Source organism: Schistocerca cancellata, chromosome 3 (genome assembly GCF_023864275.1).
Source record: "Schistocerca cancellata isolate TAMUIC-IGC-003103 chromosome 3, iqSchCanc2.1, whole genome shotgun sequence".
Taxonomy (NCBI): Eukaryota; Metazoa; Arthropoda; class Insecta; order Orthoptera; family Acrididae; genus Schistocerca; species Schistocerca cancellata.
This window is the reverse complement of record NC_064628.1, coordinates 748,819,015-748,845,563: the sequence shown is the minus strand read 5'-3', so window position 1 is coordinate 748,845,563 and position 26,549 is coordinate 748,819,015. Positions and strand designations below refer to the sequence as shown.

General features: G+C 38.6%; 1 protein-coding gene across 1 annotated transcript in view; it reads left to right on the top strand.

Annotated features, from left to right (window-relative positions):
• LOC126175772 (protein ecdysoneless) overlaps positions 1-22,061 on the top strand; it is an 85,410-nt gene extending 63,349 nt beyond the window's left edge. The window contains exons 8-13 of the mRNA XM_049922742.1: positions 4,579-4,759; positions 15,478-15,649; positions 16,295-16,461; positions 16,560-16,661; positions 16,787-16,890; positions 20,791-22,061. Of these exons, the coding sequence (XP_049778699.1) occupies positions 4,579-4,759; positions 15,478-15,649; positions 16,295-16,461; positions 16,560-16,661; positions 16,787-16,890; positions 20,791-20,994 (930 nt within the window). The 3' untranslated portion in view covers positions 20,995-22,061. The remainder of the gene's footprint in view (positions 1-4,578; positions 4,760-15,477; positions 15,650-16,294; positions 16,462-16,559; positions 16,662-16,786; positions 16,891-20,790) is intronic.
• The last annotated feature ends 4,488 nt before the right edge of the window (positions 22,062-26,549 follow it).

The following is a 26,549-nucleotide window of genomic DNA, read 5'->3' as shown; positions in this document are numbered from 1 at the left end:
TGCTCTAATTGGAACGAGTTTAGCCATAGATCAAACTTAAGTTTTAATAAATAAGTGTGGTGTTACTATTAGAATACCAGAAGGGGGAGCTCATCTTATGTGTATCAATATACCAGACAAACCAAAGCTCTGTTAGTGATGAAACAAAGGAATGCATCAAAGATTTAGTGACTAATAACATCCCAACAAAGACAAAGTCTGCTGATGTCGGAATGAAGATTATTGAGAAAGAACTACAACAACAACTGATATATAGTAGACCAAGAAGGTTGTCACCGGATGAGGAAGAAATTGTTGACAACCAAGTCCAGATGTCGCATCTTCGAGGAGTAATAGAACCTAGTTCATCTGAATATGCTAGCCACATTGTAGTTGTAAAAGAGAAAAATGGAGATTATCGCGTCTGTATAGACTACAGAAAACTAAACAAGATCACAGTGAAAGATCATTACCCATTGCCCATCAAAGGAGACCTTTTAAACTTCAAAACATCTGTGTGTTTTCCTCACCAGATCTCAAAAACTTTTTTTCTACATTGATGTTAAAGAGGAAAGCCAAAAATATACCTCATTTGTGACATTCAGGACAGTTTTAATTCAGGAAAGTTCCATTTGGATTATCAAATTCACTTGCAGTGTTCCAGTGTTTTTTAAACATCATTTTTTTGGGCACTGGCTTTGAGAAAACATGTTATTTATTTACATAGAATATATAATAATACCAACAATGATGATGAGGCAATTCAAAAGTTTGGTTTAGTGTTACAACTGCAGCAGAATATGACTTGTAAATTAATTTTGTGAAATACCAGTTCTCGAAGAGAACTGTAGACATTTTCGGGTGATGTTATACAGTGTGAACAAATCCGACCTCCTTCTGAGAAGATAATAGCTATTCAAAATTTTTCAGAACTGGAATCTGTGGCAGCAATACAAAGTATCCTATGTCTTAACAGGATACTTTAGGAAGTTTACCTCTAATTACTTTGCAATTGCCAAACCTCTGAGTGCTTTACTAAGGAATAATCGAGAACATAAGTTTGAACAACAGCAGAAGCAAGCATTCAAGATGCTCAAAGATATTCTTTCATCAGATCCAGTTTTAAAAATCTACAGCCCAAAACCCAAAACTGAATTACACACAGACACAAACAAAGAAGGTTACAAACAGACACAAACAAAGAAGGTTTTTGAGCTGTTTTATTACAAAAAAAAAACTCCAGGTGATGACAAGTTCCATTCAGTACCGTATATGAGTTAAAAAGAACCACCACAAGAGGAGAAATACTGTAGCATGAGCTTGAAGTCTTAGATATTGTTAATACCATAAGTAAATTCCAGGTGTATATGCTAGGAATACATTTCAAAATTGTAATGAAATGTGCTGCATTCTTAAGAGACTATGGATATGAAGGACTTCCAAGAATAGCTAGATGGGTGTTACTGTTAGAAGTGTGTTCCTACAGCATTGAACACTGATATGGTTCTATGGTGAAACATGTAGACACCTTAAGTCATTGTGTGAATGTACTGAGGATGAAGGTTGAGCAACAATGTAAGAGCTATCTCAAAGAATGGCCTTATGAAAACTTTTTAATGAGAGATGGAATTCTTTTGAAGTTCTGTGATTGATAAAAACTTTGTTTGTTCACACAGGATGCAATGCGAAATCATCAAGCTTGTGCATAGAAAGTTCATCATGCAGTTAATCGAACTGAAGAGGAAGTAAGTTTTGACTGACAAGGTGAAAAGAGTGACCTCCAAGTGTATAAAATGTTTGATTATGACTAAGGAATCAGGAAAGAAGGAAGGTTTCATTCATAACTTATTCGAAGAAAGTGAGCCATTATGCACTTGTTACAGGGATCATATTGGATCACTTCAATTAATGCATAGAGAATACAAACACATTCTAATTGTTATTGGTGTATCCGCCACGTTTACCTGGCCATATGTAAAGACTACAAAATCAACAGAAACAATCAGTAAGATGGAATTAGAGAAAACTGATTTTGGGAATCCAGTCCAAATAATTGATGATGGGTGACTTGCTGGCAAAAGAGGCGTTTTATAAAAAAAGGAGAATAATCTGCAGCGGTCTGGACAGAGAACTCAGAAAGAGACTCATAAAATGTCTTGTATAGAGTGTTCTTCTATATGGTTCTGAAACATGGACTATGAGGAAAAAAGACAGAGAAAGGCTGGAGGCTTTTGAGATCTGGACATGGCGGAAGATGGAAAGAATAAGTTGGATGGACAGAGTAAAAAATGAAGAGGTACTGAGAAGAGTGGGAGAGAAAAGACAGTTACTAGATGTAATAAAGAGAAGAAAAAGAAATTGGATTGGGCATATATTAAGAAAGAATGACGGACTGATAAAACAGTTTTAGAAGGTTATGTAGAAGGGAAAAAGAAGTGAGGAAGGAAGAGATTCCAGATACTGGATGACATGATGGACGGTACAACATACAGCAACCTTAAGAAGGAAGCAATGGATCGCAGAAAATTGAGAGGCAAAGGACCTGCTAATATAGCAGATAACTGATGATGACGATGATGATGATGATGATGATGATGATGATGACTTGCTTTACTTGTCAAGAATTCAAAGAATATTACATTACAGAAGGAGCTGAACACACTTAAATAATGACAGGATTCCCTAGAGCCAGTGGACAGCTAAAATAATTGCTAAGCTTAGTATTGATAGCTCTGATGAATGGTATAATATGGTTCCGTTAGTTCAGTATGCCATGAATTCAACATACCACAGAAGTATTGGGAAAACACCATTCAGATAGGAGTTAAGGTCCCCACACAGATCTTCACATCACAAAATTATTAAAAGAAGAAATTATTAATTCATTTGAAGAGAGATGCAGCAAAATGAAGGAAAGGTGAAGGTCAAGAATCTCGGTCCCTTTAGAAGTACAAAACTTAAAACAAATCACACCCATGATGTGTGCCGAGAAGATTATAACCACAAAGATTGCAGGACCGAGGCTAAAATAGTACTGAGAGCCTGAGGTTTATCAACCTGAACTAAGAATACAGAACCTCTGCAGTGCTTTGCAGAGAGTACTTTTAGCTTCTAATTAGCTCTTTTTGGTCAAAAAGTGTTGTTTGTATGAAGTTATGTAATTATTAATATTATATTGAAGTGTAATTGGTAAACCACACTGACATGTTAAATGATACTTCATTTTCAGATGAGTACAGATCATTCAGTGATGATAATTTTCAGTCCATAAGGTGATAACATGCTGAATGGATTCCAAAGTGCTCTGGCAGTTATCTACCCTGTGAACTTCACAGTGTGTTGTACCTGCTGAAAAATTGAACTGACTTCAAAATGCACAAAGCTCTTCACTGTCGTCATCAAAAGAATCAACTGTTCTTAACTGCCCGAGATGAAATAGATTGTTCGTTGGAAGCATGGAGAACACACTGCTTTATCAAATTCTAAAGTCAGCGTGTTCTTTTGCCTGAATCAAGTGAGGGGTCACAGTGGTTACTGTGAACTTTTATTTGTGAGAAAGGCGATTTGGATTCCCATTCTGCTATCCAGATTTTCAGTGGTTTCCTTAAATTGCTTAAGGAAAATGCCAGAATGGTTCCTTGGTAGAGAGCATGGTCATTTTCCTTTCCTAGCTTTCCCTTAACTGAGATGTAATATGAAGCTGAACCCTAATGTTCCCTCATTTCTTACTTGCCTGAATAAAAACCACTGCTTTTTCTACAAGGATTGTAATAATTTTAGTGAATATCTTGTATGTTGTGGAGAGAAGCTGATAAGACAGTTGCATACCCAGCGAGTAGCAGGGTATAACAGCTGCCGTGGCTAGACTAATCCTTTCCACACTTAAGTGTGTCTCCCATATAATCTGTTCAGTCATGAATGGCACATCTTTAATGACGAGTAATCCCTTTCCCAGTGTGTTGATGGCCTTACTAAGGCCTTCACAGATAGAACCTCCCCTCCTGCCCCACTTATCCTTTTCCTCTCAAACATAGTCCAAAGACAGACTTCATGCAACATTTTGACAAGTGTGCACTTAATCCTCTGGCTACCCCCACCCCCAGGAACCAGCTGCAAAGGAACACCCCCTCCCACCCTCCCCTCATCACACAAATGTCATCCTGTACTGGAGCAGCTGAACTATATCATTTGCCAGGGCTTCAACGACTTATCAACATGCCCAGAAATGAGGAACGTCTGAAATGCTATCCTTCCCACTCCTCCCAAAATGGTATTCCACCAGCCATATAATCTACTCAATATCATAGTCAATCATTGTGCCACATCTACTCCTAACCCCTTGCCATACAGGTCATACATACACTGTGGAAAATCCAGGTGCAAGAGCTGTCCAGCTAATCTCTGTATTCAGATTTTGTAAGAAGTATTACTAATGATGCCAATGTACACAAATTAAACTTAAATGGCTTGTAAAATAAATATTTCACCACTATCCATTTTAATAAATGAATTTTAACAGAAATTGATAAAAGTATTAGATTTGCTGTTTTACTTTGTAGTGTTAAGTGTGTGCAGCTCTGACATCTTTTCTTGTTTCAGGATGAGCTTGAAGGGTCTAAAGGATACAAGAAAAAGCTAGAACAAGCTAAGCAGTATTATGTGGAACATCGGGACAGTTTACACTGCCGTCCTTCAGTGGCCCAAGAATTGTTACAGATACTTTCCAACTTAGATTTTGATGAAGATGCCTTGCGACATGCAGATGTTCCACCACCTGATGGTAAGAAACTCAGTCAGTAAACAAGTTTTATTTTGTGCATCGAAGAAAAACTCAGTTGAAAAAACTAGTCAATTTTGAGACAGAATTGCTTACCATGTCTTACCTACAGGATGTGAAATAGTACTGCCAATAGAAGCGTATAATAGGAATGCAGTACATAGCTTTTGAAACTAATAGTTCCTTTGTTTGAGAGAAAAGAAGTATATATTGGGGAAAGTTTGAAAGGAAGGCAGGTCACTCAGACCTCAGGATGAGAGAGACCCATCTGTAGTGAGGGCAAGGGTACATAAGGTGAAGTCAGAGAGAGGGGTCACAGATGGTACAGTGTTAAGCACTGTGTCAGCTCCATTCCAGAGATGATAAATATAGATAATTAAGGGGAAGATACATAAACAGAGCAAATTAAGCCCAGGTGGTGTCGGGGTGCAAGAATGTGTTGGAGAGCAAGCTCTCATCTCCTGAGTTCAGAGAAACTAGTACTGGGTGGGAGAATCCAGATATATCTGTGTGGTGCAGCATGCACTCAGTGCCCCTTGATTCATACTGTAGAACATGTTCAACAGCTGGGTGCTTGGTGTCCTCAAGGCAGATGGTTCTTCTGTGCTCTGTGCTCAGTCCTGTTCTCAGTTTAGTGATGATTACAGCTATATAAAACACTGTGCAGTGGACACAAGTTAACTGATGAACATGTGTTGTTTTACAAGTTGTTCCTGTCTTTGATTATGTAGTATTTACTAGTGTTGGGGCTGGATTACATCCTAGGGGGTGGGTACAGGGGGCATGTTTTACAGCAGAGACAGTTGCATGGCTAGGGCCCTTGGGACAGAGATAAAGGTATGAAATGTCATTAGGTTTGACTAGGATGTTACCAAGGTTATGAGGGCAACTGAAGGCAGTTGTGGATGGTGTGGGGAGGATATCAGGAAACAAAGAGCTCAGTTTAGGGCATGACTCAAGAAAGTCATAGCCTTGATGGAGTAAAGTATTGAGGCATTCAAGGCGAGGGTTGCACTAGGTAATAAGAGGGTGCTTTAGAGTTTCCTGAAAGTGGTAACTTTATTATTCAGATGGTACTTCCTGGAAGATTTGTTTGTGAATAAGACCAGCTGGGTAGTTACAGTAGAAGGAAGTCTGTGAGAGGTTGTTGGAGTAGGTGTTGATGCATTTGGTGGTGGAGCAGATACGTTTGCCTTCGATGCCTAGGGTGGAAGACCGGAAGTGTTCGGTGTGAAAGGAGTGGCAGTTGTAGGTATCATTGCTTATTGGCTGGTTTTATGTGGGCTGAGGTTTAGATTTGGGCTTCAGTGAGGTGGTGTCCAATGTTAAGGAATGTGGTCCAGCTTCTGGGTCTTGATAAATTATTTTTCCATGTAGCCCATGAAACAGTTAACTTAACAAGCATCATCATGATTCCCGCAGTTCCCTTTATTTTTTTGTAGATTTAGCCATAAGAAGTGAATGGGTATGGATAAAGTCAGCTAGGGTGACTATAAATGAGGTTTTAGGAAAACTTTCAGGTTGTTGTTGGGAGTGATAGTGCTCAGTGGCAGAGAGACAGTGCGTATGTTGGATGCTTGTGTAAAACAAGGTCACAACAAAGGTGATGGGGGTCCAAATGAGAGAGGGATGAGACATTCTAAGAAGAATCTTTTATGTACGATTGAAGGCTCCCTGTGGTTGGATGGAGTTGCAGATCACCCAGGTCTGAGATGCATTGGGTGAGAGCTTTAAAATGAGCTGTTGTGCGACAATTAGCTTGATTGTATTTGTGTATTTTGGGAAGTAGGTAGAAAGTGGGAATATGTAGATCAGGAGATGTATGGAGTTTTATGGAAGCAATTTTTGAGTTCTTGTAATGGGCTTAGGGTTTTCATGATTTTCTGCAGCTCAGTCTGGATGAAAGGATCATGTTGTTGTTGTTGTTGTTGTTGTTGTGGTCTTCAGTCCTGAGACTGGTTTGCTGCAGCTCTCCATGCTACTCTATCCTGCGCAAGCTTCTTCATCTCCCGGTACCTACTGCAACCTACATCCTTTTGAATCTGCTTAGTGTATTCATATCTTGGTTTCCCTCTACGATTTTTACCCTCCACGCTGCCCTCCAATACTAAATTGGTGATCCCTTGATGCCCCAGAACGTGTCCTACCTACCGATCCCTTCTTCTAGTCAAGTTGTGCCACAAACTTCTCTTCTTCCCAATCCTATTCAATACCTCCTCATTAGTTATGTGGTCTACCCATCTAATCTTCAGCATTCTTCTGTAGCACCACATTTCGAAAGCTTCTATTCTCTTCTTGTCCAAACTATTTATCGTCCATGTTTCACTTCCATACATGGCTACACTCCATACAAACACTTTCAGAAATGACTTCCTGACACTTAAATCTATACACGATGTTAACAAATTTCTTTTCTTCAGAAAGCTTTCCTTGCCATTGCCAGTCTACCTTTTATATCCTCTCTACTTCGACCATCATCAGTTATTTTGCTCCCCAAATAGCAAAACTCCTTTACTACTTTAAGTGTCTCATTTCCTAATCTAATTTCCTCAGCATCACCCGACTTAATTCGACCACAATCCATTATCCTCATTTTGCTTTTGTTGATGTTCATCTTATATCCTCCTTTCAAGACACTGTCCATTCCGTTCAACTGCTCTTCCAAGTCCTTTGCTGTCTCTGACAGAATTACAATGTCATCGGCGAACCTCAAAGTTTTTATTTCTTCTCCATGGATTTTAATTCCTACTCCGAATTTTTCTTTTGTTTCCTTCACTGCTTGCTCAATATACAGATTGAATAACATCAGGGAGAGGCTACAACCCTGTCTCACTCCCTTCCCAACCACTGCTTCCCTTTCATGTCCCTTGACTGTTATAACTGCCATCTGGTTTCTGTACAAGTTGTAAATAGCCTTTTGCTCCCTGTATTTTACCTCTGCCACCTTCAGAATTTGAAAGAGAGTATTCCAGTCAACATTGTCAAAAGCTTTCTCTAAGTCTACAAATGCTAGAAACGTAGGTTTGCCTTTCCTTAATCTAGCTTCTAAGATAAGTCGTAGTGTCAGTATTGCCTCATGTGTTCCAACATTTCTACGGAATCCAAACTGATCTTCCCCGAGGTTGGCTTCTACTATTTTTTCCATTCGTCTGTAAAGAATTCGTGTTAGTATTTTGCAGTTGTGGCTTATTAAACTGATTGTTCGGTAATTTTCACATCTGTCAACACCTGCTTTCTTTGGGATTGGAATTATTATATTCTTCTTGAAGTCTGAGGGAATTTCACCTGTCTCATACATCTTGCTCACCAGACGGTAGAGTTTTGTCAAGACTGGCTCTCCCAAGGCCGTCAGTAGTTCTAATGGAATGTTGTCTACTCCCGGGGCCTTGTTTCGGCTCAGGTCTTTCAGTGCTCCATCAAACTCTTCACGCTGTATCGTATCTCCCATTTCATCTTCATCTACATCCTTTTCCATTTCCATAATATTGTCCTCAAGTACATCGCCCGTGTATAGACCCTCTATATACTCCTTCTACCTTTCTGCTTTCCCTTATTTGCTTAGAACTGGGTTTCCATCTGAGCTCTTGATATTCATACAAGTGGTTCTCTTTTCTCCAAAGGTCTATTTAATGCTTGTACAGCCCTCTCACAGTGTCCGGAGCAAGTATGGTGGGTCTGACACACCGGTGTCAATGTGTTCTTTTTCCATTTCCAGGAGTGTATCTTACAACGTAAAATCTGGTTCCTAAATCTCTGTCTTACCATTATATAACCTATCTGAAGCCTGTCAGTATCTCCAGGCTTCTTCCATGTATACAGCCTTCTTTTATGATTCTTGAACCAAGTGTTAGCTATGATTAAGTTATGCTCTGTGCAAAATTCTACCAGGCGGCTTCCTCTTTCATTTCTTAGCCGCAATCCATATTGACCTACTATGTTTCCTTCTCTCCCTTTTCCTACTACCGAATTCCAGTCACCCATGACTATTAAATTTTCGTCTCCCTTCACTATCTGAATATTTTCTTGAATTTCATCATACATTTCTTCAATTTCTTCGTCATCTGCAGAGCCAGTTGGCATATAAACTTGCACTACTGTAGTAGGCGTGGGCTTCGTGTCTATCTTGGCCACAATAATGTGTTCACTATGCTGTTTGTAGTATTTGGTATTTATAATCCTATATTCGCCTGACCAAAAGTCTTGTTCCTCCTGCCACCGAACTTCACTAATTCCCACTATATCTAACTTTAACCTATTCATTTCCCTTTTTAAATTTTCTAACCTACCTGCCCGATTAAGGGATCTAACATTCCACGCTCCGATCCGTAGAACGCCAGTTTTCTTTCTCCTGATAACGATGTCCTCTTGAGTAGTCCCCGCCCGGAGATCCAAATGGGGGACTATTTTACCTCCAGAATATTTTACCCAAGAGGATGCCATCATCATTAAACCATACAGTAAAGGTGCATGCCATCGGGAAAAATTACGGCTGTAGTTTCCCCTTGCTTTCAGCCATTCGCAGTACCAGCACAGCAAGGCCGTTTTGGTTGTGTTACAAGGCCAGATCAGTCAATCATCCAGACTGTTGCCCCTGCAACTACTGAAATGGCTGCTGCCCCTCTTCAGGAACCACGCGTGTGTCTGGCCTCTCAACAGATACCCCTCCATTGTGGTTGCACTTACGGGACGGCCATCTGTATCCTTGAGGCACGCAAGTCTCCCCAGCAACGGCAAGGTCCATGGTTCACGGGGATTATTTATGCTTAATTAAAAAGTATACATTGAAGTCTTACATTTTGCTGTCAACTTCTCAGTTGTTCTCTCTTCGTTTGCAACAACCACATATGTCTCTTTCAGCCTCGCATTTGCTGTTTTTGGAATTCTGACAGGTGAATCTTCCATTCCTTGGAGTCTATCATCACAACCATCAATGAGACTTTCTGGATCATTAGAAACAATTTTTTATGTCGAGGTGTCAGAGAGCTGATGATGTCCGTCTGCCACATGCTCTTCTTGGTCAAGTACTGCAGTAGTCAAGTTGTCCAAAGGGAGGTGATTTCTTATTTAATTTTCTTTGGTGCATATAGACGAGCTCATTGGAAAAAAATGTTAGTCATACCTATAAGAACACACTGGTAACATTAGAGTTCTGTAGATGGTGTAGAACTGGTATCAAATGTTGATGTGACCCTCCACAACTGATGTTAGTCATGCCAGCAGAGTGATGTGTATGCACCAGTTAGTTTATTGAAACAACACAAGATGATCTGTCAACTTGGAGACATGATAGAAAGGCAGAAGAGAGCTATCATGATTGTACATTGACAGGCACAAAAAACACAATAGATCAATTTCATACAAAAACTGAAATTTATTTTAAATTTATGACATTTTTGTGATGCTAATCCACTGTCTGATGATGGAATATTATGGTGTGGTCCCATCTATGTGTCCAACAACTTAATAAGAAAGACAATTATAAACAAATTTAACAAATTAAGCCAGAGGACACTTTGAGGAAATTTTTAGTAAGCTCATAAAGTTATGCAAGTTTGTTTTGATGTTGTATACTTCACACTCTACTTTACAGTCTTGGAGACGATCGTGGAGACCCTGTTCACATCTGCAAAAGAATGTATTGTTACCTCTTGCACCAGTAACGCAGTAACGGCATTCAGCCTTTCAAGCATGCTTCTGATTATTGCGGTTATGTCCTGTTGACGAATCGTCTCTCATTCTTCCAACAGGGAGCTCCGTAAGTGCTGTAGGCCCTCTGGATAGAGCTGATGGGCTCTTCTCCCCAGCTGGTCCCAAACATGGCCAATAGGATTCAAATCAGGGTTTCGAGCAGACCAACGAATAATGCAAATCCCTGATTCATCCAAGAACTCTTGCACAATTCTCGCAACATGTGGACGTGCATTAGTGTAAAATCATCACCAATAAATGGACCAAAAGACACAACATGCTCCAGAAGGATTTCCTCCACATACCAATGTGCGGTGAGGCTCCTGTGCTCTACAAACACCAAATCCATCCTTGTAGTTGTATTGATTCATACCCTCACCATCACAGAACCACCCTGAAAAGGCATCCTGGATGAGACTGTGCAAAAGGAATACCTTTCCCCTGGCCTCCTTCAGACTGACTCTCTTCTGTCCAGTGATCAGAGGCCAAATTGCGACTTGATCCCATTGTTGTACTGTCCAGCAAAGATGTTACCTTGAAAAACGTAGTCAAGTTATGCAATGCTCTCTGGTGAGTTCTGAGCCTGTAGCAGGTCTAATGGACTGAAGATTGGCTTCTTACTATCTTCTTCGAACAGTTCTCTCCCTAACATTGACCCCTCGAACCTGTTGGAGTCGATTTCGTGCTTTGGTAGCAGTGGTGTGACGGTTGCATAGAACTTGAAATTGTAAGAAGCGTTCATCTGTCTTGGACCTGCTCCTGGTCTTCTTGCAAAACCTCCAGTTTTCCTGTACCTTCTTACAGTTCCGGAAATTGTGGAAGGTGTAGTTCTCAACAATCCTGCAACATAATGCCTGCTTTGGCAGCTTGTTAAAGGGTTAATGGTATATTTACTCCAGAAAACTGATTATGACAATCACAGCAAGATCCTACAAACACGTATGAGTGAAAGGGGAACAATGCAGGATACAACAATAAGCGCTACAAGAGCGGGAGAACATTGTTCGCTCACGTTCAATGGTAGGTTTTCCGTGTTGTGTGGGGAACGACCATTGAGGTTAGTGCAATAAAAGATTGACAGTTCATTGTTTGCTCGCAAAGTAACGCCAATAACATACCCCGTCTCAAAAAATTGATTGAAGTGCTTCACTGTGATTAAATGAATAATTACACATCATTTACTGGATGTTGCATTTTTCGTGCCAGTCCTTGTATGTGCACGTGATCACACCCTGGCCAATTTGTTCGTGCATCAACACACTGTCCATTGTGTCTATAAGAATGGTGTACCAATTGCAGCCTTGTGAAAAGGCTAAAGAACTGAGGTTGCACAAAAAAGCTAACCACCAGTGACTGAAGATGAGTGTCATGCCTTGTCAGTGGCTATCAGTTTCAAACCCAGCAGGAATTGCTGCTGTTAGTGAATCCAGATCCATCTCAACCAGCATCTGAGTGACCATTGCATGCAATAGAAAATGGAGTAGGGAACTGCAAAAAAGGATATTGCTTACATTGCCACGTATAACTGTAAATTGTCAATGGGTCTAACAATATAGGAACTGGACAGTAGCTGACTGGATGTATGTAGTTGTCTGGCAGGTCAACATCTTGCCTCTTTGCAAGTGATGCAAAGTGTTGAAAGCTTTGATGACCCAATGAGGTGATTAATTTGCAATGTGTGAGGTGTTTTCTTCAGTGTGGATGTGGTTCTGTGATGTTTCTCATACCATGCCAGCTCATTCATTCAGATTATCATGAATATAACAAAGATATTCATTTAAACATTCTTGTTTATGTAAGTGCAGCCTTTTCTTCATCACGAGTACTTCTTCCAAGGTGACAACAGTCATGTTCATAGATTACATGCATTATGAACACTCGGGCAACCCTATCACAACTTGACTGGCCAGCTAAATCACCTTATCTTAACCCCAAGGAAAGTATCTGCGACTGTTTGGAAGAGCAGGTGAAATGTAGCAGTAGCAGTCAACATCTTCGCAGTGTGGTAGTTCTGCTGTCCATCATTGTGCAGTAAGACACTACTGGCAACTTCTAGGCTAACCCTGTAGACAATCTCTTCTCCGGGGGGGTCTTGTGTTTTAGGTTCCAACAGTACCAACTCTTACTCACTTACGCCATCTCCATCCAACAATTTCCTAATCATCCAACTTATCAAATTCTTTTTCATACATGGAGCATTGACCCATTGCACACCCACCGTTGGGTAAGATTACCAGTTGGAATGTGCCTCAAGGCTGTCTGTTGGGATGTCTCCATGACCCCCTTAGAGTGGTCCTTGTATTTTCTATTCTGTTTCTGAGCTCCGGCACCAATATTCAGTACTCAATTTTACCACTCCTACATACTTTCATAATTTGATCAAATTTCTGTCTTACAACAGTAACTCCATATGACCTATCTCATGACTGAAGGAGTGGCAACCTTACTGTTTATCCCCATCCCCCTTTCCTTTCCTAATCAACCATCTCCCTGGATAGCTCAATCTGTAGAGCATTTGCCCACGAAAGACAAAGGTCCAGATACTGCATTCAGTTTTAATCTGCCAGGAAGTCCCAACACAGTACCTACTCAGCTGCAGAGTGATCCTCCATTCTGGACACCCTGTTGCTGCTTCTGCTGCCAAATTACCCATGTCTGTAGTATGCTATTAGCAATAAAAGATTTTATTTTTCAACCAAATTCAGTAAGGTTACCATATTTTTGAAGGCTGAATAGTAATAGAATTCAGAGTAGTCATTACTTATAAAACTGCTCGTTCTTACAAACATGCCAGTTATTGCAATGCTTATGTAACGAAGTTCTGCTATAAATATCTCAGTATTCTTGACATACATATTATAATGCATGAGAAAGAATTGTAATAAATATGAACGTCTCCTCACCTTCATGGGGAGCATGTTGGATATATGTTTTCATTCCGGTCCCCATGTGTTGTATTTCAATCAGATTGTCAAATATTATCTGCATCTGCATACATACTCTGCAAGCCACCATACAGTGCATAGCAGAGGGCATCCTGTATCACTGTTAGGCATTCCCTCCCCTGTTCTTATAAATGGTGCAAGGTAAAAACAACTGTCCACACACTTTTGTGCGAGTCCTCATTTCTCTTATCTTGTCTTCTCAGTCCTTACCTGAGATGTATGTGGTGGCAGAACGATTGTTCTGCAATCTGCTGCAAATGCCGTTCTCAAGAGTGTTTTGCGAAAAGAATGTCTTCTCCCCTCCAGAGATTCCCGTTTGAGTTTACAGAGCATTTCCATAATGCTCACATCTTCATCAAATGTCACAGGAACAAATCTAACAAATCTAGCAGCAAAACTCTAACTTGCTTTAATGTCTTCCTTTAATCTGACCTGAAGGGAATCCCAAATTCTTGGGAGCAGTACTCAAAAATGAGTCACACAAGTGTTCATACACGGTCTGCTTTACGGATGAGCTACACTTTCCTAGAATTCTCCCAGTAAACCAAAATTGACCGTTTGCCTGCCTTACAACTGATCACATGTTCTTGTTCCATTTTATGCCACTTTGCAATTTTATGCCTAGATATTTAATAGGCATGACTGAGTTATGTAGTGCACTGCTGATATTTTATTCAAATACTAAAGCATTGTTTTTCCTATTCATTTTCATTGACTTACATTTCCTCCACATTTACAGCGAGATGCCACTCATCACACAAATGGAAATTCTATCTAAACATACAGTCACTCAAAGATGACACTTTTTCATTCTCTACAGCATCTTCGACAAACAAGCCCATATTGCTTCTCAACGTATGCATAACGTTGTTCATGAATAAAGAGAAGAAAAGCCATCCTATCACACTTTTCTGAAGTACTCTTGAAGGTTTCTACAATGAGCACTAGGCGTCCAGGACAACATACTGAGTTCTAGTACTTAAAAGGTCTTGGAATCACTCCCATATCTGAGAACCTATCCCATATGTTTGGACCTTCGTTAACAGGCTATAATGTGGCACTGTATTGAGTGCTTTTCAGAAATCTGGGAGTGGAGAATCTGACTGTTGCCCTCCATCCATGTATGACAGGTTATCGTGTGAGAGAAGGAGAAATTGTGTCTTGCATAAGTGATTCTTTCTAAATCAGTGTTGATTTTTGGATATAAGATATCCTCCTCCAAGGACATTTATTATATTCTAGCTTAGAATATGCTTAAGAATTCTGCAGCAAAGTGGTATTAAGGATACAATTGTGGTTCCATTGTTTTACTCTCTCAAATACAAGAATCGCCTGCAGTTTGTTCCAGTTACTTTGGACTCTCTGCTGGGTAACAGATTCAGGATAAATACAAGCTAAGTATTGGGCCAACGCCAATACGTAATCTCTGTAAAACTGAATTGGGATTCAGTAAAAGATAGGGAAGGGTCACGCAAATGAGCCATTTCAAGGATATGGATGGAAACTCACCCAAGGTCTCACGTTCAGAGATCAATGCCACTAATTTTCCTCTTTCCTGTTCTCTTGAAAATATTCTGATGAGTGTACTTGGGTAACTTTCCACCCATGTTATTGAAATGCTACTTTTGTCTGATTCTTCCCTACCTTTTGCTCAGCAGAGTTTCGTGGAGCTTGAAGCTAGTGAATCTGCTAGTTTTTTCATGCACCTGTGTCTGCAGCCAACTGATAACTAGAGTTTTATTCCTTCTTTGTTAGATTGTGCATTCAATAGCAGAAAGAATGGAAAGCACACTAATTCCCTTTGTAGGTACTGATAGGAACTCTCCTCTTATCAGATTTAAAAGTATTTGTGCTTCCCACTATGCTGTCACCTATGTAGGTTGTAGGGGATGCTGCATTTTAAATTTAATACCTTTGTTGAACTGGTACTGATTTAGTCCCAGTTCTTAAATTATATTTCCCATTTTATGTACTTTTGATTTTTACTTAGCTTTCAGAAAGAAAAATTTTTTTTTCTCCTTCTGGTAAAAATTCAAGTAGTTCATAGAACAAACATTTTCAAATTGTAAAATTTAACTTTGCTTACAGATGATTCTTGGTTAGAAGTGAGTCCAGCAGACATTGATCGCATGTTGGAACAGAGATACGGCAGAAAGGATTTCATGACAGCAGATAAGACCTCAGATCCATCAAGTATATCAGCTCACCTTAGCCGGTTTCTTGATCACGTGTCAGGTGTCGAAGGGGCTGAATTTCCTAGGTATTTTGATGATATTATAAATTTATTTTTTTTAATGACAAAATACTAATTGACTTATCTTAAAAGGCTAGCAATATATGTCAAGTATTGCTTTTCAGAATGTCATTGTATAAAGAGAATATGACAACTTGGCTGCAAACTCAAAAACTTGTAAATCAGTATGTAATTAAATCACTTGACACAATATTTGCTACCTGTCTTTAAGTAAGTTTTCGATAAAAACGTTAACTCAGATGTATCATTCCCATAGTCTTTTTACTGATTATATATCATTTCTGAAAATTTTGAATTGAAGCAAGAGTGCTTTGCTGCTTATAAATCTTTTGTCAACAAGGCAGAAAAGCTTTCTCACTTGCAGCTCACCAAGATACACGATTCCTATATGTTATTATTACTAAGAGGGGTTTGGATGTACACAACTATTTATGATCTCCCCAGTTCCAATAAGCTATGTAGTATGACTGTGGGTTCTAAAATGTGGCATCAAAGGCACATCACAAGCCAATACACACATCATGCATTAATCACAGATTATAATTATTGTTGTAGTTTTTATTCATTCTAATGAAAGTTAGAATTGGAAATTACTAAACTTTTCAAGTATTTGACTTATTTAAATAATTTTGCTACATGTCTAAATTATAGTGATGACCTGCCACCAAAACGTCCAAAGAGAGGCATTAAACCATTCAAGAATAAGAATTCTGAGGCAGATCTCCAGGGTAACGAAGATGAAATGTCGGCCTCGGTTACAGAGAATAAGATTGCATTTGATCCAGAAGCATTTTCATGTGCAGTTCAAAATATTCTTGGTATGTTGATATGTACTTAATAAACAATAATATCTATTGCCATTAAATTAAAGACCATTGTAGTAAATTTTCATGCACTATGCTCCATTTTGTTCAAGACTTCGCCATACCAGAAGATAGCTGGGATCTTGAATCAGATGGGTCAGGAATGAGTTCTTATGAAGATGAACTTGATATGGACATTGATCAACTAAAGAAAGGTATGAGTAATTTAATCATATCCATTGGTCTGTATGTTCTTTGTTATACTGCGGTGTACGATTTGGTATTATAGCATTTATAAAAATGTTGTAAGAATTATTAATTATTTTATTAACACTTTAAGGTAAAGGTGGAGAACAGCCCAAATCAGAGTTGAAGCAGTACATGGACCAAATGGATCAGGAACTAGCTTCTACCACTATGGGTCAGAGCTTCGAGAAGTCTGAGGTAAATTGTTTCTACTAGAAATGATACCTTTTCTGCTTTCCAGAGTTAGTTGTGTAAATACATGTGCCTAGAACACACACACACACACACACACACACACACACACACACTGGATCTATGCCATCCTTCACAGTAAGCAATAAGCTATTTAAGATGTCCATCATCAGATCTAGTGAGGGTGTTTTGATTTCTTAAGATGTTTTAACACATTCCAGAAACAATGTCAGAAAAAAATTGTAACACCAGGAAATAATTAATATAGAGTATTGAAATTTCTGGAATACATTTGTCTGTGTAGCATATATAAGTGATTAGCATTACAAAATTGCAGGTTAATGTAAGTACGAGATAAGTCATTACAAATGTGAAAAGTTGGTGCATTAATAACCAGTGCAACTGCCAGAATGTTGAATGAAAGCTTGCAAAAGTGCATGCATTGTGTTGTTCAGGTGCCGGACATAAGTTTGTGGGATGGAGTCCCATGCCTGTTTACTGGGTTGAGCAATACAGGAACTGTTAATGGTGCTTGTGGGTGTCGCTGGAGTTGTCGTCCAGTGATGTCTCATATGTGCTCAGTTTGAGACAGATCTGGTGGTCGAGCAGGCTAAAGTAACATGTCGACATTCTGTAGAACATGGGTTACGACAGCGAAATGTGGTAAACTTTACCTAGCATAAGTTATTCTGGAAACACCCCCTGGAATGTTATTCGTAAGCGGCAGCACAATGGGTCAAATCATCAGACTGATGTACAAATTTGCAGTCAGGGTGTGTGGGATAAGCACAGAGCACTGCTGCTGTCATACTAAGTCCCACCCCAGGCCATAACTGCAGGTGTAGGTACAGTGAGACTAACGTGCAGACAGGTTGGTTACAGGACCTTAGCTGGCCACCTGCTATCCAACACACAGCTGCCTCTGGTTATGAGGCAGAACCAGTTTTCATCAGAAAACACAACTGACCTCCAGCCTTCCCTCCAGTGAGCCCCCACTGAAGTCACAAAGGCTGGTGTTTTTGGGGTCAATGGGATGCACGTTACAGGGCATCTGGCTCAGAGCTGTTCTTAAAGTAACCGATTTGTAACAGTTTGTTGTGTCACTGTGGTGCCAACTGCAGCTCAAATTGCTGCTACAGATGCATTACGATGCACCAGAGCCATACGCCGAACACAGTGGTCTTTCCTCTCAGTAGTGCCATGTAACAATCCAGAACCCAGTCTTCTAGTGACCCTCTGTTCTCATTACCACCGTTGCCAGCAGTCACATACAGTGCATTCCTGCTAAGTCTTTCTGCAATATTGCAGAAAGAGCATACAACTTCTTGTAGCCCTATTACACGACCAAGTTCAAACTCGGGGAGGTGTTGATAATGGCATGTTCATAGCCTTAAGGCATTCTTGACTATTATCAACTCACCACATCTAATCTCAAAGGTAACTAACACTCTCAACTGTTACAGCGAGTATTTAAAGCAATCATTTGCACCCTGACTCTTACATGAGTGGCATGAAATTTGAATAGATTTTATCGTTCAGGTGTAGAAACACACGTACCAGTTTTCGTTTATGTCTTACAATTCCTTCATGGTGTTGAGATCTTTTTCCATCAGTGTATTTTTACATAAAGTAAAGGCAACCACTCACCTTGAGCAGACTAATGTATGTCACATAGACACATGTAACGGTACACAATATTAATTAGCTTTCGAGCTCTGGCTTTTCTTGTGACAGTAAGTACCCACATTAACACTCACAACAATACAGACGCCCAAATGCTCACTGCAGCTGCAGTAACGCTGATTATTAGAACAGCTGCCTGGGCTGATGGATATGGGGAAGGTGTAGGGAAGGACACACGAGGCAAGAAGATAACTTAAGTTTTTCTCACCAATTCGGTTAGTGTAACCACTGAAATACTTAAGTCATATATATTGCAGAAATGATACTACGAAATTCGATGGATGGTTATGTTTAACTAAATGTCAGCATTGTTTGCCTTTGAAGTTAGCTGGTATCACCTTGTGGCATAGTCTGGGATGCAGTGGTGTATCATCAGTAGTCTCAGTCACTCTAAATTTTGTATGTCATAAATTAGGCTACTTGTTAAGCCCAAAACGGTGTTCTTCATTCATTGCACTCCAGAAGCCATTTACGAACAGAATAGTATTCATCCACATATTGTAAGGGATGTTCAGTATGTCATATCAGCATATTCCCTCATTTGTCAAGTTGTGTGACCCTTATTTTCTCATTCTACTACAATGTCACCCATTGAACATATCAGGAATTTAATTGGTCAGCAACTTGTTCATGACGTTTGACTTGGGGTGGAAGCAACTGAGATGATATTCATCCAAGTACATTCAAAGTCTGTTTGATGTGATGCCTCTGGGTATAGAAGTTATCATTGCAGATTCACCAGATAGTGATTTTGAACATAATATAGAAAAAGAAAAAGAAAATATAATTTCTTTGTGTCGCTGTAGGTCATATGGAGGCTAAACATAAATTATTTCTGGTAATGCATGTATGGTGCTGCATTTCTTTCATTTAGTATAATTAAACAAAAAATACTGCATTTATTTATTCAAATGTGTCAATCAAGGTGATGAAATTATCCTTTGCACACTGCATTGTTTGTTTTTTTTTAGCTTCCAGTTAAAGATATTAGAGGTCGTCTGTGTGGTTTAATAATTAACATTGTCACTTTGTGTTATTGATGACATTCCAGGTTTATTTCGACCAGATGACAGTGTGGTTTGGGTGCATTTGTTTTGTGCACTTATAGTTACTTGTTTAGTTTGGATCCTGTAAATGATGTCATTTTTACTGACATATTCATAGATGAAAGATTTTGGTTGTCACAACAGCTACATCATCCTGGGAGGAGGAGTGGAGGAGAAATGTATGTCAGGCAGTGGAATGGGAGAGGTTAATATGCAGTTACAGAAAAATGGTGTGTGACATACTGTATGGTGCAAGAGGGGGTGGGACAAGGAATTATGCAAATGAAGGGAGAGGGGGAGGAGAGAGGAGGGGGTGCATGCAGACGTCAAACATACTTGAGACATTCCCCCCCCCCCCCCCCCCCCCCCATAAACTCAATTTGTTGTCATAGCACTTGATATAATAGCTCAAGGAAGCAATTGCTGTTACAGGGCAGCTAGTGTAAATTGTTCTCATTGGAAGTTTATAAGATTCAGCTAATTTACCACATGTATCACTGGTGAAATTATCATTAGATTTTAGTACTTTTCTCCATAGCAAAATACAGTCCTCAGCTTGTTGAACAGCCCAGTTTAAACATTGATTACTTAACTATGAAGTTGCATTTTTCTCTTTACTTCCACATTCTAATCTGAAATAAGCAAGTGGTCACATTTGCTTCCTACTATGCAAATAACATTTTCTTCAGTTTATGCTAATAAGTCATTTGTGAGAAAACTACATGCACCTCTTAATATTAATGCAACACACCACCTTATTATCTGAAATGTTACAATGGCTGTTGATACAAACTAAACTTCGTGCAGACTTTGCACAGTAATGTGATTAGTCACACTTCTTGTTTTTTTTAATTTATAGGTAACTAGTAGTTTATGCACTATGACGGATATAAAAAAACAGTTTGATGATAATGTCACATTTACCATTGCCATATCCATCATTTAAAATGCTTGCACTCTCTCCTCAGATTCCACTTCCCCTTCTCCAGTTTTTTTCCCAGTGTCTTACTGTAAGTGGGAAAAAGAAAACATTTTGTGTTCAGTTGATGAATTTGATGTTTTCAGGTACTAGCTGTCATGTCTGTAATGTTAATAATCTTACTCTCAATCCATTCCAAAATAAACATTTCTAAACTTGTGTATTGGATACTTGCTTTAATTTGTCTTTTTTTTTCAGGTACCAGAGAAAAAGTGGAAGGATGACTTTGAAGATGTTGAGGATTTTAAACCTGTGGACATCGATTTAACTGCTCTGAAGAATATATTGGAGTCATATCAAGCTCAAATGGGAGGTTCTGGGCCTGCTAGCAATCTGTTGGGTCCAATGGGTGTACACTTAAAGACAGATCCTCCTGATACAGATTCATTACCAGGACCTTGAACAGTAACATGTCATTCAGAGAACAATAAGGCACTCTAGTCAGCTCCTTTTTTTTTATTATTGGAATTGAATAATTCCAATGCACATGCCAGTTTTCAAGCCAGATGATACACTTTTATGTCTGAGAATCTTCATATATTTCCTGTTCTAAACATTGGTGCTTATTGTACAAAGAACTGAAAAAATTGCAAGGTCAGTCAGATGTGGAAGAAAGTATATTGTTACAGACAGTGAAGGAATTCAAACGCAGAAAGTATACAGTTGTTACATGTTTTATTAAAACAAATCTGAATATTGTTGAAGGACTTATGTCAGGGAAAAAATGTATAACGATCTATATTGTGAATAGAAATGCAAATCAGTTCCAGAAGACCCATGATTAAAGGTTATTTTTGCAATGAATGAATTTATGGTATATCAACCAGATGCTCAGTGATATACAATGGTCACAATGAAATGTCACTGTAGTGGCATTGTTTTGAAGCTATAATTTGGAATAGGAGGATGATTTCCTGATTTATATTTATGCAAGTAATTTGGTAATGCTTCACTCTCAAATCTCTTGATAAACCAGCTTAAAAAATAAGCTGTCCTACATAACTGAAATTAAACTTATTTTTAAAATCAGGAAGAAGAAGGGACAAGCCATTAAAATCAGCGAGAAAATTACAGACTGTTCTTACATTTTAAAGTTTATGTCTGTTGGCTTTATACTCACAGAATGAACAAATTTGCAGTGTTAAATGGTTTAAACAGGGAAGTTTTTTAATGTGAAGTATTTTCTTCATTATTTTACAATGTATTTTTATCAAAATTATGACCATAATTATTTTTGTTTTGTACATGCTACAGGAGTCATATTAAAAAAGGTGTGATTAAACAGTCAGGTTGTAATGACGCATGATCACTGATGTACTTACTAATTTTTGTGTGTGTATGTGCACATACAAAATCCAAGGCACCAAACAAAACATTAAGGATGTGGACTGTATTTGACAGAAAGTTCTGTTGAAGTAAAATGCAACAATTTTGTATTTTAATTTTCTAAATAAAATGCTTTTTCAGGATATTAATTATTTGTTTTCTCCAGAATGTGTACAGTATCAATTTGAGAAGTTTTGGTTGCTATTGATCATGCTTTACAAATTCATCTCTTGCTCAGTTTGTGTCAGTATCATGTAGGGAAACTGACAGACTATTTTACATTGATGTCACACCTTACATATAAAATTACTGGTGTGATTAGGACATCACCATGTTTAAGAGCAATTTCAAATAATTTAATTTGCAAAACAATATGAAATAAAAAGCACTATAGAAATCTGTCTTTTGCTGGGTGGCTATTACTATGACTATTATTATTGTTGTTGTTGTCATCTTTCTCATAATAGAAATTGCATTGTTAGATATAGTCAAGACAACTCCAAGTTACTTCCATCTTCCTCACGAGTATGTATGATGACTCAAGTGATTTTACAATACACAAGATATGGGCAGTTCCAAGTAGCATTATATCTGTTATCTCACTGTTTTTATTACTTCCTGGGACTCTAGACACTGCTTGCTTTAAGTTATGTGTTATTGATCCCAGATAGCAATGATTATCAGGATGACATTCCACATTCAGCTGACCCCAGCACTCATATCCTTATATTTCAGTTTCTTCTGAGCAACTTTTAATCATAAAGTTCACCTCACACAGGATTGATAAATCAATTAAGAGGCAAATATTTATCTGTCTGACATACCACATCAGATTTATTAATTGCAACTGCTTTGTCCCTATGTATCAGTGTGTACAGGATAGTGTAACATCCATCTGCTATGACTGCTTTAGGTGTGTATTCTTACCATTGTTGGAGATGTATCTGGTAACACTAGAGCTCTGCATATTTGCAAATGAAGGTATGAGCACAACTTAATTGTGCCTCTTGATGTATTTATTCTTTGCCAAAATATGGCATCCTGATGTTCTTTGGTCTCAGAGCATACTCCACAAAGTCAACGTCTTATCATCTTGAGTTGTTTTCCTTATAAATTTTTCAGCTGCAGGACCTGTGTTGGGAAGCTGCTAATAAAGCTTCAGAGTCTGCTTTTTCTTCTTCTTTCATGCCCCAGCTACTCCAGATCTAAATCAGTGTCTATATATACTCTCCACAAGCAGTTGTTCAGTACATAGCAAAAGGTACGCGTACAAATATTATAGATTATCTTTACTATTCCAGTCGTGTACTGAGCGAGCGAACGGTTACTGTCTGTATGCACCTTAATCTCTCTCATATTTTTCCCATGATCCCTATTTTCATTAAACTTTTGTATAGGCCTATAGCAACCAGTTACAATCCTAGCATTGTTTCTCTGAATTTTTCTGATATATGTTGTCATACATACCTGGTAAGGACTCCCAACACTGAAACAATAGTCTGCAACTAGTTGCACTATCTGTGTCAGGGATGGGGGGAGTTGGAGATGTCAGATTAAGGGTGTGTTCTAATATGGAACCACAACCCGTATCGAAGTTTTAGTGCCCATGGTTGTCTCAAATTGTGTTAGCTATGTAGCACATGCTACAGGTCTTACACCGGCACTGCAGTTTTCCAGGAAAAATTTAATCAACTAATTATTAGCAGCTTTAAATTGAAAATAATCATATTGTTTAGAATTTTGTTTGCACAATTTGCAGCATTTTAGTTTAAGAAACTTTGTCACATTCCTCACAGGCTGCTGGCAGGCCCAGATCTATGATATTTCCAAAGCGAGGCAAAACCCTTATAGCGCCACCGCCCCCATCCCCATAGAGTGTTTGACATAGGATATCAAAAATCTAAAAAAATCAATTTTTTCAAAAATATCGTCATTTTATAGCACACATCTTACTGAAGAGTTTGATATAAACAACATACACTTCTTAACTATGCCAAAGTGCAGTGCCACGCCTCTTCACACAGCATTCTCCTATCGCACATCACTGTATTTCACTCTTTGGAATTCAAACATCCATATTTTGTAATGGAAGCCATCAAACCAGTATAATACATAGCGGAAATTAAAATGTCCTGTGGTGCCTCTTCTGCTCCCAGTCAGCTGATTTGACATCCTACCCCTCCTTTTTTTTAAAAAAAAAGAAAAAAAAAACACTCACAATAAATACTGAGTGTGATATTTTGTGACTGGGAGAATAGCCATTCCAATGCTTTGGTGGTGGAGTAGTAACCTTAAAGTATCTATTTGCCTATATTCGAAAACATGTTGGCAAAGCTAGCCCTTAATTAATTCCAAAAGTATTGCTTGCTTAACTATATATGTTAAATTCATGATTTAAACAAATAATTTGGCCTAACTCTTGCAGTAGAATAAACTGCTAAAAAAAGGCACAATTTTTGAATGTATTCAGTTAATTTAATGAGTTAGGTTTTAATTGTAATTTCTGTAAATTTATCTTTGAACAACGTGTAGTTTCAGTACCTATTATTGTGAGGACAAATAAGGGCCTGATTTTTGGTTCCAAGGCAGTAAGTCCACGGTCAAGTTTCAGACGAGGAACCTGTGTTGGTTAGAACGACAACAATGCATCAAGAGTGTAATAAGTGTTGCACAATTAAGCCGTGTGTTAAAACAGTGACAGTGTCTGCTCCATACGTATCTTTCTATTCTTCAAGAACTGTGAACTTTGTGATTAGGCTTTTACTGCTCACAGGTGTTCAGCAGTAAGCTATTTTAGCAGTATGTGGATTTTCGCCTGCTATTAATGAGGCTTATGGGAAGTTCGAACAATAGTGCACTGGCCATATATAACTGTGTATTATTGGGGGGGGGAGGTGAAAAGTGAAAGTACAAGACTGTGCATCTGTCAACTACATCATTTATAGTAGACAGTACTGCACATCCACCCTCTATTTTTTCAGCCCTTAAGTCAAGACCGAGGACAACAAACGAAGGCTGCAAAATTTTTCATCTACTAATATAAGTGAAAGGCACCTGATTATATCCATACAAATTACAAAAATGCCCATACGTTCTACATCTTCTCCTAAACCACTGGATTGACTTCAACCAAACTTGGTACAGATATCATTTACTTTCCAGAACATATCATTGTGGGGTACAAATCTCCTCCCCCTGTCAAAGGGGTGTAGGTGGGGGTGAAAAATCAGTGTAGCCCATGACGTGAGAATACCCTTACTTTAGTTATCCATTATTTGAGAATGAGAGCACTTACAGACTTGAAACAAACTACACATAAATTCAAACCCCAACAAAATTTTTTGTTGCTGATTACCCCCACAAAATGATGTTAAGGAAAAATGTTTATCGCTGCCTACATTTTCACTGTTCATGCAGTGAAACTGCCCCATGAAACATGATGTTTTAATTTATTACTTCTTTACTACTTCCTGTATTCAAGACGCATTTTGCAGACAGTATTCACATGTACCACTGACTGTACCAGAAAAATTACATTATTGTGTGACACTTAGTTTAGGAGATACAATGTCATAAATGATGACTTACATGAAAAACTATCATATCTTGAAAGATGTTTAAATTTATTACTTCATTGCTACTAACTCTATTTGCAACACTTTATCGCAGACAGTATGCAAATTTGCTACTGAATGTACCTATACAAATATATCATTGTACAACATACAGTTCAGGAGAGATTATGTCAGATGCTGAGGTGTGTGAGAAACTGCCGCATCATGTGCGACATTTTAATTTATTACTTGTTTACTACTAACTGTATTCACTGCACGTTTTGCAGTCAGTAGGCACATACAGCACTGGGTGGACCCATCATTGTATGGAACATAGTTAAGGAGATAAGCATAATGACCATAAAGCTTCTTGGAGTGAAACTGCAGCACAAAAGTCGCTAGACATACGTGGTATGTGAGAAAAATTAATGAGTCAAATTTTTTTACATACCAAAGTTTTTATTTTTTTCAAACAACAGTATTGTCCCCTTCAAAGAAGATCCTTTCGGCAGCTATACACTGGCAGTCTTGGTAGCAACGCTAACACGTCTATCTCGAGTTACAAAATGAAACCGTTTAAAGACTTTTTCGATTTTGGGAAAAGAAAAAAGTCACGAGGACTCAGATCAAGTGAACAACAGGAATGTCTTTCGAGGTCAAAAATTCCATTGTGGAAGTGGCTGTGTGACATGGGGCATTGTCAGATGCAGCATCCACTTGTCTGCAATGTCTGGTCTCACTTGATTCACCCTTTTCCTGAGCCTTTCAAGGATGTCTTTGTAAAATGCTTGGTTGACAGTTCTTCCTGAAGGAATAAGTTCTTTATGTACAACACCCCCTATTGTCAACAAAGCAAACCAACATTGTTTTGATCTTTGATTTGCTCATTTAAGATTTTTTTCAGTTGAAGAGATGTCTCAAGTGTGCCACTCCTCACTTTGCTGCTTTGTCTTAGGATCATACTTAAAAATCCAGAATTCATCACCTTTGATCACATGTCTGAACCATTCATTTATTTGTCAAGATCAATGCACATGTTTCTTCAATTGCCTTCTGCTAACTTGTAAGGTTTTTTGG